The following is a 14,847-nucleotide window of genomic DNA, read 5'->3' as shown; positions in this document are numbered from 1 at the left end:
CTCCTATGAGACTGACAAATTGTACCCTTTCCCTCGATGTCTTGGACAAAGTACAGCTGTGATGGAAAAGCAACTTGCTAATTAAAGGCACATAAGAATCTTCACAGGAAAGAAGAGTTTACATTTCCAAAAGAAGAGGCAAATTAACACCTTTCGATGCTGAAATGATCCTAGAGAAGCAGAAGTAAGGGTGGTAAGTGGGGAGGGGGAATCACAGTCCTGGTTTTTTCCTTATTTTTAAGCCCTTTTGATTATTTCAAAAAAAGTATCTCACAAAAATCTAAGAAGATTTGGAGCCGGTAAATACGGAATGGGACAACTCAGTACAGCCAACTCTCCAAGGCCAATTCGCCACAGCCAACTTGCCTCAGGACAACTCCCTGTGAGGCAATTCCACAATTCAATTTAATTATTTAAAATAATTAAAAATTTATTTTAATTTTTGTCATTCACATTTCGTTTCTTCTTTAGCACCTTTTATTTAATGATTCTATCCCACTATTTCTTGAATATTAATGTACGTAACTCCTGTCCCGTGGTGAGTTGCCATGGTGAGTTGTCCCACAGCAAGTTGGCTATGGTGAATTGGCTGTGGCAAGTTGGCCATGACGAGTTGTCATAGACCCAGCACATACCCAGATAGGAGACCACAAGAAAATCACTGGACTGGAGTTGCATAAAAAAATTGAAAAAAATATGACAGACTTGAACATTGGGCGCTATCTAACAAAATGAAATTCAACAGTGAAAAAAGTAAGGTTCTACATTTAGGAAAGAAAAACAAAATGCACAGGTACCATATATGTGGTACCTTGCTCAATAGTAGTAACTGTGAGAGGGATCTTGGAGTCCTAGTGGACACCGTTTAGATATGAGCCAGCAGTGTGCCAACACAGTTCTGGACTGCATAAACAGAGGGATAGAATCAAGATCATGTGAAGTGTTATTACCACTTTATAATGTTTTGATAAGGCCACGCTTGGAATATTGCATTCAGTTTTGGTCGCCACGATGTAAAAAAGATGTTGAGACTTTAGAAAGAGTGCAGAGAAGAGCAACAAAGATGATGAGGGGACTGGAGGCTAAAACATATGAAGAACGGTTGCAGGAACTGGGTATGTCTAGTTTAATGAAAAGAAGGACTAGGGGAGACATGATAGCAGTGTTCCAATATCTCAGGGGCTGCCACAAAGAAGAGGGAGTCAAGCTATCCTCCAAAGCACCTGAGGGCAGGACAAGAAGCAATGGGTGGAAACTAATCAAGGAGAGAAGCAACTTAGAACTAAGGAGAAATTTCCTGACAGAACAATTAATAAGTGGAACAACTTGCCTGCAGAAGTTGTGAATGCTCCAACCCTGGAAATTTTTAAGAAGATGTTGGATAACCATTTGTCTGAAGTGGTGTAGGGTTTCCTGCCTGGGCAGGGGGTTGGACTAGAAGACCTCCAAGGCAGTGGTGGGTTTCAAATTTTTTTACTACCGGTTCTGTGGGCGTGGCTTGGCTTGGTGGGCGTGGCTTGGTGGGCATGGCAGGGGAAGGTTACTGCAAAATCCTCATTTCCTCCTGATCAGCTGGGACTTGGGAGGCAGAGAATAGATGGGGGTGGGGCCAGTCAGAATTTTTACTACTGGTTCTTTAACTCAAAATTTCCGTTACTGGTTCTCCAGAACTGGTCAGAACCTGCTGAAACCCATCTCTGCTCCAAAGTCCCTTCCAACTCCGTTATTCTATTCTATGTGCAAAGAAGGTAATGGGATATTATTATCATACTGAGGCCAGGAGAATGTTATGGACCTCTCTATGAAATCATCAAGAATGAACCTGGGTGAAATTAAGTTTTTGCTTTGCCTTATTTGCTAGCATTTCAAAAGAAAGTTGGGTAAAGCATATTGCAACTAAATTTTATGTAAGGCTCCAGTAAGCTTATTTAAATCTTTTGTGGATAGCTGCATCAGTAGCAAAATGTCAACATGAGCATCATACAACATGAGCATCATGCAAATGCCATGAGTAAGCATCTGCACCCTGATATCTGACACAAGGATGTCAATTGAAGCATTTGAGTCACTTCATCACATCGATATTTGCCCACTGCAGATATCAAAAGCAGAGTTATAGAAACAATTTTGAACCCTGGGGAGTTTGGGGTGGGGTGGGGTGGGGGATTGTGGGGATTAAAATAACACAGTAACACTTCATACCCAATTAGATTGTTCTGGTAGGAACTCAGAAGACTACCATAGTTTTATTGGAGATTTATCTGAGAATTTTATCTGAGAATTTAATCTGTTCTCATTAAATACTCCCCTATCAGACATTACTTTGGAAAGGTAATGGATATCATCCTGGGATGTACCAGAGTAGAGGATCTTAGGATCCACTGGGATCCAATTGATTCCAATGAACTTCTGGTAAAAAGGATGACATAGAACAGGGGTGTCAAACGGAAGGCCCGGGCCCTGTGGGGTGCTTAGGTCTGGCTGTGGGGCTGCCCTGGAAACAGTGAAGACCGCCCCGCAGTGTCTCTGCCAGTGAAAACGGAGCTTGGGAGGGCCATGGGCAGCCTTCCTGAGCTCCGTTTTCACTGGCAGAGGGTTGCAGGAGGCCATCACAGCCGAAAACGGAGCTTGGAAGCCCGTTTTCACTTGCAGAGCACTCAGGCCACCACAGGTGCCCCCAACACAAGTGATGTTGAGCTGGCCATGCCCACCCCAGCCATGCCCACCCCGCCCCCAAGGTCAAACACAACCCTGATGTGGCCCTCAATGAAATTGAGTTTGAAACCCCTGACATAGACTATTGTATAAGTATCTTGGGGGTGGCCCACATGAATGTGTTTTCCTGGACATCACTAAAGGTGTGTGAAGGTCATTTCATCCCAACTCTTCCAACTAGCAGGTCAGGAATGAAGGTTATTTTGCGCATTGTACAGCAAACATAGCATGGGAAAATTAGGAATGCTGTACACATTTGCACTATGCTCCAAGCTGTAGCAGTTAATAGTCCATTATCTTCTGCTTTTATGGTCAAGATTAACTTGGGGGAAAATGGGAATACACATCATAAAACATGTGGTAACCCCTGAGTAAACCCAAGAGATATCAATTTCTAAGATATTTCTAAAATATGTCTTCTTTTTTGCCATTTTATGCCCATATAGGTTGATAAAATGCATATTGTATATTTGAAGAAGCAGAATCTGTATTCTACTGGTATGAGGTGTTTCCAGCACACAGAAGCACCTGATGCACTAGTAAAAAGAAATAACTTTGAAATATGATTTTTTATCCAGGTACATGGTAATCAGAATTATATTTAAAAAGAGGTACAAGGAAAATGTATACAGTTTTATGCAGTTAAAAGCCCTCAAACTGGAGATGCAAAAATGGGACAAATTCAGGGGTGAAATGCTCCCGGTTTGGACCAGATAGCCCGATCCGGTAGCGATGGAGGCGGGTGGTTCGGAGAACCGGTAGCAAAAATCCCTGCCCTCCCCCCCCGCCCAGCTGAGCCACACAATCATCACAGGCTTTTTCTTTTAATTTTTAAAAGCATTTTTTCTACAACCTCTTCAGCCGAAAAAATGCTTTTAAAAGTAAAAAAGAAAGCCTCTGATGATCGCGTGGCTCAGCTGGGATCGTCAAAGGATCGTCAGCTGATGATCCCAGCTGAGTTGCCTGATCGGCAGAGGGTTTTTTTCTTTTAAAAGCCTCTGATGATCCAAGCTGAGTTGCCTGATCGGCAGAGGCTTTTAAAAGAAAAAAAGCCTCTGCCGATCAGGCAATTCAGCTGGGATTGTCAGAGCCTTTTGAAAGCATTTTTTTTACAACCTCTTCGCTGAAGAGGTTGTAGAAAAAATGGTTTTAAAAGAAAAAAAAAATTGGCCATGCCCACCCAGTCACATTACCCTCCACACCAAGCCACGCCCATAGAACTGGTAGTAACAAATTTTAGATTTCACCACTGGACAAATTGAACCTAAAACTGAAAGGAAGGAAGGAAGGAAGGAAGGAAGGAAGGAAGGAAGGAAGGAAGGAGGGAGGGAGGGAGGGAGGGAGGGAAGGAAGGACTGAGAAAAATGTACAGATTTGCCCATCCTCACAGTCAAGAGAAAGAAAAAGCAGGATAGAAGGAACCTAAATAATTTTCTGTGATGAGGCACAATGTAAGTAGGTCATCTATTGCATACTGAAGTTTTCTAGAGCTGTTTGTTTCTTGTTTCTTAGATTCAAATTTCTCTGAAGCCTGCTCCAAAGAATTATTTCTCAGCTATAATGAGCCATCGCTGACCTAGTAAATCCAACTTTCTGTTACAATTATTTGTATTATTACATTCCTTTGGGGAAGGAGTTGTGGATTCTCACAGATCCAGAGAATGGAGACAGAAAGAAACATAGGCAGTTCAACTCTTCAATAATACATGAGGGGTGTGTCTAAATTGTCACACTTTCTCTGGTGAAAATTTATTCTGCTTATAGTTTCCCGTGGACTTTAAATAACAGCAAAATAATACTTCAGAACTGTGCAAGATGTTTTTGACCCTGGCAACCGCTGCCGAGATTTCACCATGGAACTCAAAACATTGTCTCTCCAAATTATGTCATTGGAGTATTTTGTGTCAAAAATAAAATAGAGATGAAAAGTGAATCTTTTAAATTAACATGTTACATCCAAAACTATTTTATACAGAAGCAAATGTGATGGGTGGAAATTTATGGTAGGTACAATGGAACACATGTTTTAATTCTGCGCCCCTGTGCCATTATTTAGTTGAATTCATTCCTTGGGGATGACCCTACTTTGTTTTGTTTTCTTTTGAACATGATTCACATACTTTGTGGGGTATATTGTGTTACAATTATGTTAAATATGCAATTATTTCTGCTTGGTGCTGAGACTAATTCGTTTTTGGGGTTCAGTAAAGGCCTACCTGTTTGCTTAAAGCTTTGGGCTGAGCTGATGATCCTGGGATTGCTAACTCTTCCCATTTTACGGTTTTCACTTTATAATTATATATAGTTTTCCTGGCTTCTTTTATTGCACCTTGTTTTGGGGTTGTCTTTAATAAAAAGTAGGCGAAACATGGCCATAAATAAATAGTGCAGCTGGCTATATCATATTAGTTTGCTATATTAGTAGATTTACTTGTGTGTGCATGCAAGGGTTTTTTGGGGGAGCGGGACTGATAAAATTCTATAAAGATGTTGTCCTGTGATTGACCTGCATATTTCAATTAACACCTGGAAGAGAAGTTGCTTAGACAAGCTAGATCTTCCTATTTAGTCTTATGAGCTGTGAAATAACAAACTTCCAACTCTAATCCCAGTCAAATAATTATCTCTCTCTTTTGTTGTTAGCAAGTGCCCAATGACTGCGAGACCCTTAATGTAATAATGAAGACTCTTCATTAATGTATAACCTTTGCTGATGCCTAAGCTGAATAACTTTAGGGATGGAGGGGAAAAAGAGATGTTGCAGGCCTATAAAGCTTGTTCAACTAAACTAAAGCAATCCTCTTGTGAGTCGAATTCTGGAGACCCCCAGAAGGACAGGCAGAGCCTGTAGGTGGAGTCAAGAGAGGAATCAGCCTGGAGTCATTAATTTCCCACAAATGGTCTAAGTCCAACATCTCTTGAATTCCATTAACTCTTATCTAGTGCAAATGTAGTGCTGACCATTAGCTGACTAGATTCCTGTGTATAGATGTGGGCAATAAATCAGCTTAACTGGACTTAATATGTGGGTCTTGATTCTTCTTGCCTGACAAGACTGTCCCCACCACTTGGGGTTCACCACTGCAGCTAGCAAGAGGCCCTTGGTGCATTTACAGTAAGTAAATGAAAAAGCTTCTTGGATGAGAAGCAAAACGTCTTCAAAGAAAAGAAAAACAAAAAACCAGAAAGTCCAATTGCCTCTTGAAAAAGTACCTTTGGAACAACCATGACCTGGATGACTGAGACTCTCCATAGACATTAAATAATGGGTACAATCACTGCCTTGAGTTATTTGTAAAAATTACAAAGGCAGGATATAAACAAACAAACAAACGAGCAATAAATAAATAAATAATAAAATTTAAACAAACATGATGCTTTTTGTTTTAGTCCTGGAATCTCTTTTAATATTGTAAGCCACCTAGAGTTACCTGTGGTAAGATGGGTGGCCAATAAATTGGAATGAATGAACGAACAAACAAACAAACAAACAAAACAAACAAAAAAAAAAAATCCTCCTGCTTTGGCATCTATTCTAAATTAGCTGGCAATTTAAAACTTTCAGAAAACAGATTGAAAAACAGCATAGCAAATTGAAAACAATGATATCACCTGACAGACACAATAAGATTGTTTTCCTTTTTAAAATGAGTTTTGTATTAATTTTTAAATATAATTTCAAAGGGAACCAGTTTGGTGTAGGGGTTAAGACACTAGGCTAGAAGCCAGTGTGAGTTTCAGACATGCCTTAGGTACAAAGCCAGCTGCGTGACTTTGGCCAGTCATTCCCCCTCAGCTCCAGGAAGGAAGAAATGCCAAATCACTTCTGAAAATGTTGCTAAGAAAACTGCCAGGACTTGTCCAGGCAGTTTCCAGGAGTTAATACTGACTCAGAAGCACAATCAATCAATCAATCAATCAATCAATCAGTCAATTTTCAAACATTGGGAAGATTTTACATCTATGCTTCACAAGTTCCAACAACAGGGCATAGTGCCTCCTAGTGGTCAGTAGAACCACTCACATTTGTCCTTCAGGGGTGTAGGTGGACCCAGTGATGGTGAACTCATGCAAGCTGCAGTGACTGTCCTCAATCTTCTCCACAATGAACATCTGCAATAAAGGGAGAAAGAAAGAGAGGAGCAATTAAAAGACTGCATTGTTGAAGGGCTAGTTACAAGTCACAAGTAGTTTTAAAGCATTAGTACATTGCTTTGTTATTTTATACACTGCTTTGTTATTGAAAAAGGAGACAATTTTGACAAAAACCTCTCATTTGAGACTGCAATCAGATACAATCACTACATGAATGATGTTCAAATTTGCAGCCTTCACTCCACCTTCTCTGGCATAATACAAGCAGTCCTCGATTAACAACTGTTCATTTAACAATGGTTCAAAGTTACGACGGTCTTGGAAGAAGTGACCTGTACTCACACTTATGACTGTTATATCACCCCTGCAGTCACAACTGGGGCGCCTGGCAACTCACTCGCATTTACAACCCGTTACAGTGTCTTGTAGTCATGTAATCATAATGAATCTTGCAAGTTGGAAAGTGCAAATCCCCCTCTAATATTTTTTCTTCTTTTTGTGACATTGTAATCCCTTAATCTGGGGTACAGTTAGGATGATAGGATAGAACTGAGCATTTACTGGCCAGATGCCCTTCCTGATGCCAACATGGAGTTTGCAGCAGATATTCTAATTTTCTTTATATTCTAATTTCCACTCTAATTTATTTTATATTCCAAGAAATTAGGGTGGGTCTCTTCTGAGCCTCTTGTCCTGCCCACTATCCAGCTGCAGACTATGCCATTTTTTAATTTACTGTTCTCTAGGCATATCTTTGGGCCCAGTCTTCCCACATACGATTACAGACTTATATGGTGTATTTCGGAAGTCTTTTTCATTTTGGCACCCCTTAAAATTGGTACCTAGGTGACTGTCTAGATTGCCTATGCTTAGAATTGGCCCCTCTATGCCAGTAGTGAAATCCATTTTTTTTACTACTGGTTCTGTGGACATGGCTTGGTAGGTGCGGCAGGGGAAGGATACTGCAAAATCTCAATTCCCACCCCACTCCTGGGGGAAGGGTACTGCAAAATCCCCATTCCCACCTCACTCTGGGGTCAGCCAGAGGTGGTATTTGCTGGTTCTCTGAACTATTCAAAATTTCTGCTATCGGTTCTCCAGAAACTGTCAGAACCTGCTGGATTTCACCCCTGCTCTATGCCCTTTAAACAACAGTTTGCTGTATTGAGAGATGAGACCCAAGGGCAGGTTATCAGGGGACAATCAGCGGGTGGGTGGAAATAAAGCCTCAGCCTGCTCCCACATTGCACCAAGGGAGCAGAAAGGGATGATGTCATTGCAACTAAATGCAATCTGATTCCTGTTCATGTCAAAATTTATTCTGCTTTTATCAGAGTCTTAAGCGATTCCCAGCACATGGGAATGTTCACTATTGAGTTCCCACATTTGTCAAATTCTTGAGTAACTAGGAAAGAACTGTTGTTTTATTTATTTTTCTTCCGGCCTCCTCTGATTTAGGGCTCCTCTGATTTCCGGCCTCCTCTGATTTAGGGCTTTTACTACTGTACCCATGATAACAATTTCTGCTGCTGTTTATAGTTTTACAACATAAAATCATCATCTAAAATGTTTGCAATCTCTCAGTACAATATCTTAAATTCATGAGTTAATGTGTGGTCCACTGGACAGTGTCCAGTGTTGAGATGCAGCGTTTGGGGGAAATGCAAAATCTGGTGATTATATAGATAGTCCTCAATTTACAACCCCAATTGGGATTAGAATTTCCATTGCCAATCAAGGCAGTTGTGAGTTGTGTCTGATTTTACAACCTTTACTTGTGGTTTAATTTCTTGCAGAGAGATTCACTCCTGATCTCCCTTATTTGTTCTTCTCAATATCCTGGCTTTTAATAGTGGATTCATATGATTTTATACCAGCCACTTGCAAGCGAGGTGGAGGGTCCCTCTCTCAAAATAGTTGCTTCTAACCAAATGAGATGATATTTTAGCTTGCCAAAGTATATCTGTTCATGAATTAAAATAAAATCATATTAAACAGGTAGTCCTTGACTTACAACCTCATTGACTCCGCAGTTATGGTTGTAAATCATGATGGTTGCTCAGTGGCTCACCACAGCACTACACCTAATTTTACAACCTTTTGTCGCAGTGGTCATTAAGTGAATGAACAATTTGTAAAGTGAATGCTGTGGTCATTAAGGAAATCCATTGTTTTCTACGGAGTGCTTTTTTGCTGGAAACTGGGAGTAAAACCAGTTTCTGGCAGTTACATTTGCAAACAGTCATAAATGTGGGCCAGATGCCAAGTGCCCCAAATGTGGGGAGACACCAGTCAGAATTTGGAATCCAGGTTGTAAGTACTTTTTTCCAGGCCTGTCACCTGTCATAACTTCAAATGGTCCCTAAGCAGGTCATAAGCTGAGAACTACCTGTATATATTTATCCCTCTTGGAAGCAATGGGAATTGAATCTACAAGGGGCATGAGATAGAAGACATTTCAAGCTCTGGTTCCTGAATGAATTGATGCTATGACCATGTTCTGGTCTCTTTAGCTTTTCAGCAATAGGGTTCCTTCTGCTTAAACACTCATCTGCTGTCCAGCCAAAGACAGTTGGTTCTCTTAGGTATTTTAAAAGGTTCCTGTTTTGAATGTTGCACGTTCATCCATGTTGATTTGTTTCTGAACTCACTGTGTCAATGCGTGTGGCTTTTAACAGTTACCACAAATGCTCAAATGCCATGTTTTTTGGAGCAATTAGCAAGGCTGAGGACTTACATGATCTCAGGCAGGTGAGGCTGGCTGGCTATGGCTGAGCATATCAGTTATAAATAAACAGGAATGTCACAAAAGCAGGTCCATAATTTAAAATAAACACAGAGCACTTGGTGAATTTACTTTTTTTTTTTTTTGGTATATTTACTCTGCTCACACAATAGCATTATTTATAGGCATGTGCTTCTTTCTTAATGTATCTTATTCCAACCTATGCTACACAATTTTGGAATAATTGTTTTTTTTCCAACAGGTGGGATTTCCCACTTCTGTAAACCTATCTCCTTTCCTGACCCTGTAGCCTTCTCTGTATTTTCCTGGCTGTGGTTATTCCTGCACCAGTCTGGGCGTGTTAAAGTCAACCCCAGTTCAGGCTTCGGCCTACCACGTATGGAAAGGAGTTCGGTATCCTATAGCAACCAAGCTTGGCACGCTATTTCTTCTATCAACAAAGCGCAAATGCAAGCGAGGATGACGCTGAGGGCTCACCATGGAGAGAGATCTGATCAGGTTCTCCTGCCTGCAACCTGTTTGCGTGTGGTTTCATTCCCATACCAGCAGCAGGTAAACAGAGTGGCGGAAATAGCAGATGGCTAATCCCCAATCCGGATAGGAAAGTATTTGATTCCAAGAGTCCTTTTAAAAGAGATTTGGAGCCTAGCCATCCACATGCAGCTCTTGTATACACACAAGGGCCCTTTTACCTGAAAAGGTGTGTGGGTACATGCTGCACCTGCTCCAAAGCTCTACTGGGCAAGGACCAAACCGCCCACTCACCCAGAGATGATTGTTCTCGCAATTTTAAAACACCCAGAAACTGCATGTTTACCTAAAGTTGCTTTCATTATATCATCAAAGGTTCTCTGAATAAGGGTGGCCCGAACAGGCTTGCTTAACACAGGCAGAAACTCTGTTTTATTTAACCATCTTCATAGAGAGGGCTGCCCCCATGCACCCCACCCGCACCTTAAGAAGAGGTATGTTCAGGGGTGGGCTCCAAAAATTTCAGTAACAGGTTCTCTGCCCGGTTGCTGGGTGGGCGTGGCCATGGTGGGCATGACCTAGTTGGCCTTCTGCACCATGGCGGGGTGGTGGTGGGGCATTTTCACCTTCCCCAGGCTCCGGAAGCTTTCCTTGAGCCTCTGGGAGGGCAAAAACTGCCTCCCCTGGGCTCTGGAGGCCCTCCGGAGCTTCCGGGAGATCCATTTTCCCCCCTCTCCGAGCCTCCATGTGGGCCCTGCACTTACTTCGCATCCAAAACAGGCTGCATGGAGACTCCTGGGAGGGGAGGGGTGGGGAAGGGTGGGCGGGGCCAGCCTTGGGTGGAATTTGGAGGTTCTCCGAACTGGCCATAACATTAGCTACGGGTTCTCCTGAACCCGGGTGAACCCGTAGCAGCCCACTCCTGAGTATGTTGCAGACCCCGTCAGTCAAGGAATTTCTCTTGGAAAGGTCCAGGAGAAGACACTTTTCTGCCATGGCACCCGCCCTCTGGAAAATCATGCCCCCCTCCTCCCGGTAAGATCTGCATCCACAATTTTGGCCTTCTTAAAGGGCTTGAAGGGCTCTGTCAACTGATGTATTTTTCTCTGTGCATGAAAGAGTATAATTAGTACGAACAGATAAGGATGCATTAATTTTGTCAGTGGGTAGCTTATTTTACAAGCAATTGATTTTAATTGAGAGTCATTAATTCAATTAGTATACATTCTTTCTACTTTAGGGTTTATTTTTAGTGTAATGTCTTGGAAAAATATATGTGTGTCTCTGTGTATGAGTGTCTCTGTGTGTGAGTGTGTATCCACACACTTGTGTAAGTGTGCCAAATGTACTCATTTATTATGGGGAGAGGAATTTAATTGGCATTGGAAACAGGTTAATGAAGTAGGGAAGTATAAAGTAAGAAATAGGAAAGATTCTTGTCCATGTCTATACTTCTTTTTCTGATTTTTATTTCTTTTGGGGTTGAACTGACTTCAATTCAGCATCATCACCTTTTCAGAGAAATACGGTGAACATAGCTGAGGATTCAAATAGAAAGATAAAAACAATTTGCTTAATCGAAAAGGCCCGCCAGGAGGCACCTAGACACAAAAGCTCCCTTATTCCCCCTTTTTTTCCAGGACAGATTAAAAGATAATGAGGAGGAGGATTAAGTCAGTCACACAGTCAGAAACACAAATAATGCCTAGAAATATTGGCTAAGAATGTGGCACCCAACTCAGGGTGAGGGATATGGCAATAAAATACATAGCTTTTCCAATTCTCCTGAGCAAAAATGGAAAGCATGCTGGCTGGGGAATTCTAGGTCCATCAAGTTCAAGTCCATCTTCAAGTTGCCAAGGTTGAAAAACAGTATACAAAATCAACAATCAGTTCTAATTCCAACAACAAGAATTTAGACCAGTCTTCCTCCAAACATTGCCATATCACAATTGCAATAACAACACCACTTAAGACTTATTTTCTGCTTTATAGTGCTTTACAGCACTCTCTAAGCAGTTTACAGAGACAGCATATTGCCCCCCAAAATCTGGGTCCCCTCCTCATTTTAATGACCTCAGAGGGATAGAAGGCTGAGCAGATATATATTGGATTTCAGCCAGGGATTGTGGGAGCTTCTATCTCACCCAACAGAGGGGAGAAAGCTGATGTAATCAATGGCAATAGATTCCTTTTGATCTCGTAAGATTGCTGCATTTGGAAATTGAGAATGATTTCTTTGCACTCACATAACATAACTGCTATGAGATGAAATCTTGTCAGTTCATCAAATGGCTATCATGACAGGGCCACCATGGCTGGGCTGCAAGTATCCAGATGACCATTAGATGGCAGGAAAGAGAATTCCTAAACTGTCTTCTGTTGGTTATTCAGATTTTGGCAATTCAGAGTTAATACTTATGTATAGGTAGTTCTTGTTTAATGACCGGTTGCTTAGCGACCATTTAAAGTTATAACGGACCTCCCTAGAACTAGTTACAACCCATTTTTGAACCCTCTTCCCTTGTAGTCACATGATTACATTTCATGTCTTTGACAACTGCCTTGCATTTATGATTGTTTGTAGGGTCTGAGGTCATGTGACTGATTTTTGTGTTTAGTTCTTTGTTGTTGTTAGTCGCAAAGTCGTGTCCAACCCATCGCGACCCCATGGACAACATTCCTCCAGGCCTTCCTGTCCTCTACCATTCCCCGGAGTCCATTTAATCTCACACCGACTGCTTCAGTGACTCCATCCAGCCACCTCATTCTCTGCCGTCCCCTTCTTCTTTTGCCCTCAATCTTTCCCAGCATTAGGCTCTTCTCCAGGGAGTCCTTCCTGCTCATTAGGTGGACAAATTAGGTTTAGTTCGAGTTTCCTGCAAAAAATCTCACCCTTGGGGAAAAATGGGTTTGCTTAATGACTGCTGTAAAAACAGAAGAAAAATCTGGTATAGTCATGTGGCCATCCGCTTAACAACTGCCATGACTTACAACTGTAATTCTAGGCTCATGTCAAGAACTTGTCTGTATAATGAAGAATGTATCTAGTTATAAAACCTCACTTTATCATAAGTCTAGTATTTTTCCCCAAGGATGTGCCCTACTGACCCATTTTTCCCCAGACATGTGTGAACTTTTCCAAAAAAGCCCCGGAATACAGCTGTCGATTATTTTGACATCCTAAAATAGTTTTGGGGACTATTTAGGCCCAGAAGATTCTTGAAAATACAGATGATGCTGGAAGCTGATGTTTTTCTTTGCAGCATGCTAGCTTTTATTGCTCCACAATTTTAGTGCTACGTTTCTAATGACTGCGTGTAAGTAAAGAGCCTTCGTTTTATTTGATGATTTTAGCTTGTTATGAGCTGCCTTGGAAAACCTGCTTTTCAGGGCAGAATGCCAATTTTATAAATATAATATTTAAACATTTAAGGTAAGTTTCCATTTTTTTAAAAAAATGAAAACAACTTTCTTAAACAAATAAAAGTTTAGGTGGAGTAGGAAGCAGGAACTTGGCATTCAGAAGAGACTCAGAAGTATGAGCTGGTCAACAGAAGAACAGGTTGTTATGCAGGAATATGATGGGTGAGGATTTTTAAAGCAAGCATTTACTTTTAAATTGGGACTGGTGGCTATTGATGCCCTTTCAAAATCATAAAATCAAATATCAGGCCCTGTTTTAATTCTAATACATATAAGGAAAAATGGCTTAAATTATCATAGATTCTAACTATAACTTTGTTCTAATTTTAAGATCCATTTTAAAGGCTTAGTTCTCAAGCAAGCTCACCATTTAGTATGTACTGTACTATTCAGTGAAACAGGATTATTATTTTTTTGACATCTTAGAAATTCTTTCAACAAGGCAATGTTCACCGATTTCAAAAGGATGTGGACGGACTTCTTAAACATGTCTGACTCCCATAGGTAGATACAGATTTCTTGAAGTTTTTTTTTTTTTTAGCTTTTATTTCTGCTCATTAATTAGGAAGTGTGCCTGGTAAATTATTCATCTGACTTTTACAGGCATCTCTGTGAAATTCCTAAGAAGGGCTGTGCTGTGAAAAGCGGGTTTGGGAAAGTTTAATTTTTTTTAAGGGAAAGGAACGAAGTATGCTATAATAGAACAGGGGTGAAGACCTTTTCTGCTGTTGTTTTCGCTCACATTCCTTTAAATATATTTCGTCAGTGGGAGTGGGTGGACTCAGAATCGTTGACAGGTTGTTTGGTGTGTGTGTGTGTGTGTGTGTGTGTGTGTGTGTGTGTGTGCATGCGTGTGTTTACTGCTCTCTCTAAAATATTAAATGTCAGATGGGTCAAGGAATCAGGCTGACAGGGAAGAGCAGCACAGCAGATGAGCTGGTATTCTCAACCAATTGAGGTACCAAAGCAGGGGTGAAATGCTACCAGTTCGCTCCGGTTCGGGCAAACCGTTAGTGAAAAAAAACTACTGATTCAGGTGAACAGGCAGTAAAACAAAGCTACTGGTTGGTCCAAACTGGTATTTGCGACAATCAGCTGTGCTGCGCGATTTATATTCGCTAGAAAGCAGGAAATCCTGCTTTCTAGCGAATCTAAATAGTGCGGCACAGCTGTTCCCCCCTCGCTGTTCTAACCTTCAAATGGTTCCTTTTTCCGCACAGAGCGCGTGTTTGGTGTGCACTGCGCATGTGCGGGCAGCATGTGTCTGGCACGCACTGTGCATGCGCAGGCAGCGAACCGGTGGGAACCGGCGGCGGATTTTACCACTGTACCAAAGGGCTTTTAACTTAGGGACTCAGGATACTCATCCCTGTTTGAGGGACTTGGAAGATAAA

General features: G+C 41.3%; 1 protein-coding gene across 1 annotated transcript in view; it reads right to left on the bottom strand.

Moving 5' to 3' along the window:
• The window catches only part of ATP2A3 (ATPase sarcoplasmic/endoplasmic reticulum Ca2+ transporting 3), a 148,828-nt gene that overhangs the window by 27,894 nt on the left and 106,087 nt on the right, over window positions 1-14,847 (bottom strand). Inside the window, exon 9 of the mRNA XM_034420907.3 lies at window positions 6,740-6,828. Within this exon, the coding sequence (XP_034276798.1) occupies window positions 6,740-6,828 (89 nt within the window). The remainder of the gene's footprint in view (window positions 1-6,739; window positions 6,829-14,847) is intronic.

Source organism: Pantherophis guttatus, chromosome 1, assembly GCF_059756535.1.
Source record: "Pantherophis guttatus breed Tessera chromosome 1, ASM5975653v1, whole genome shotgun sequence".
Classification (NCBI taxonomy): Eukaryota; Metazoa; Chordata; class Lepidosauria; order Squamata; family Colubridae; genus Pantherophis; species Pantherophis guttatus.
Note: the sequence above shows the minus strand (reverse complement) of the source record. Positions and strands in the feature narration are given on the sequence as shown.